We start from the raw sequence: 1,521 nt of genomic DNA on the forward strand, positions 1-1,521 counted from the left end.
CCCCGCCCTCCCCGCCCTCCCCGCTCTCCGCAGCTACACCCCGCGCCGCCACCCCCGGCACCACTTCCTCCTCTTCTTCTTCAGAACCGTCTACACCTATTGTTTATACGCTGTTTATTATTTATCAATCTTGAACGGCATCGATTATAAGATTTCCCTTACCAGAAGCATTTTCCACCTCGCCTTCTGTGAGTGCCATACGAAGCTGTTCTCCGACATCGCTCTGATCGATAGCAGTAAATCTGAAATACAATACATTTATATTTAAAACCATCACAGAACTATTGAGATAGCTTATCGGTTTAGGACAAACACGCCACTTTCATCAGATTTAAAGTAACTGCATACTTAGAAATCTCATTGATACTGATACCTGATAAAAAAACGCCAGTACGGTCGAAAATATGCTATCCAGGAATAGTAAGAAGCTGTTATCTCTCACCTCTCCGCGAGCATATCGGCGGCGGCGCGACGACGGGCACCCTCAAGGTGGTCGCGCGCCAGGCGGGCGGCTCGCAGCGCCGCGCGCTCCGCCAGCCGCAGCGCGCCGCCCGCCGCGCCCGCCGCGCTCGCGCCCAGCAGCAGCTGCACCGCCTCCCACCACTCGCCGCTGCCCGCATCGTACAACACCACATAACGGTGGGGATATACAATAACAATACAGCGATTCCATTCACCATCCCCTTTACTCTCATCACTTTCATTCTCTAAGAAAATGGATTGTTGAAAAATAATCATAATTTAAATTAATTAGTAGACCTATCAGCGTGGTCTGCGGCGCGGCGCAGCAGCGGCGGCACGGCGGCCGGCACGGGCTCCGCGCTGTCGGGGAGGTACTCGCGAGATATGCGCGATGCGTCCTCCCACATTTCTGCGTAAACATACCGATCATAGAATATATTTAGTCGGAAGAAACACGATACTACAGACGAAACAATTAATTATAATTGTAATTAATTGTAATTATAATTATATAAGCTAACTAGTTTATATAATTGTTTCGTCTATAGTTAAAGACTGCAAGAGAATAAGAGAGACTTGACAGAACTTAGATTCAGTAAGTGTTTTTTTCATCCTTGCACACATCGTTTGGTACCGTAAAATAAAACTCTGACCGAGGTCCCTGTAGTGCTGAACGACCTCGGCTGGTCGGTTGGCGCGGATCATCAGCGCTTCAAACTGAACCAAGTCGCCGCGCTCCGCAGCCACGCGGGCTCCTTCCACAAGCACTTCTTCTACCTGTAATTGAGCACTGTGTCATCAAACCCATCCATCAAGAGAACTAAGTTTTCATAAGATTTTGCGAGTAGACCAACAAATGACAAACTGTAAAAATTAGCTTAGCGTTAAAGTCCTCTATTTGTCCAATCCCCTCTTTTAGGCAATTCCTTTGTTTTTTAATTGACAATCAGTCTCACCATGTGCGTAGCGTGCGACTCGGCGATGCGCAGCGCCCTCTGGTGTTCGCCTTGGTCGAGCCACATGCGCACTGCGTCCTCTGGGGCAGCGGCCCGCAAGTAC

The 1,521-nt window shown here is 49.2% G+C and overlaps 1 protein-coding gene across 1 annotated transcript; it reads right to left on the bottom strand.

Moving 5' to 3' along the window:
* Positions 1 to 6: 6 nt before the first annotated feature.
* On the bottom strand, positions 7 to 1,515 carry LOC106106364 (intraflagellar transport protein osm-1-like; the record flags this gene model as incomplete). Its single annotated transcript, XM_013286943.1, has 6 exons — positions 1,419 to 1,515; positions 1,116 to 1,239; positions 760 to 871; positions 443 to 610; positions 163 to 242; positions 7 to 96 (listed from the first exon to the last, which is right to left on the bottom strand). Coding segments are annotated over exons 1-6 (640 nt in total), but the record flags the coding sequence as incomplete, so codon positions are not given.
* Between the last annotated feature and the right edge of the window lie 6 nt (positions 1,516 to 1,521).

Source organism: Papilio polytes, unplaced genomic scaffold (assembly GCF_000836215.1).
Source record: "Papilio polytes unplaced genomic scaffold, Ppol_1.0 DF822244.1, whole genome shotgun sequence".
Taxonomy (NCBI): Eukaryota; Metazoa; Arthropoda; class Insecta; order Lepidoptera; family Papilionidae; genus Papilio; species Papilio polytes.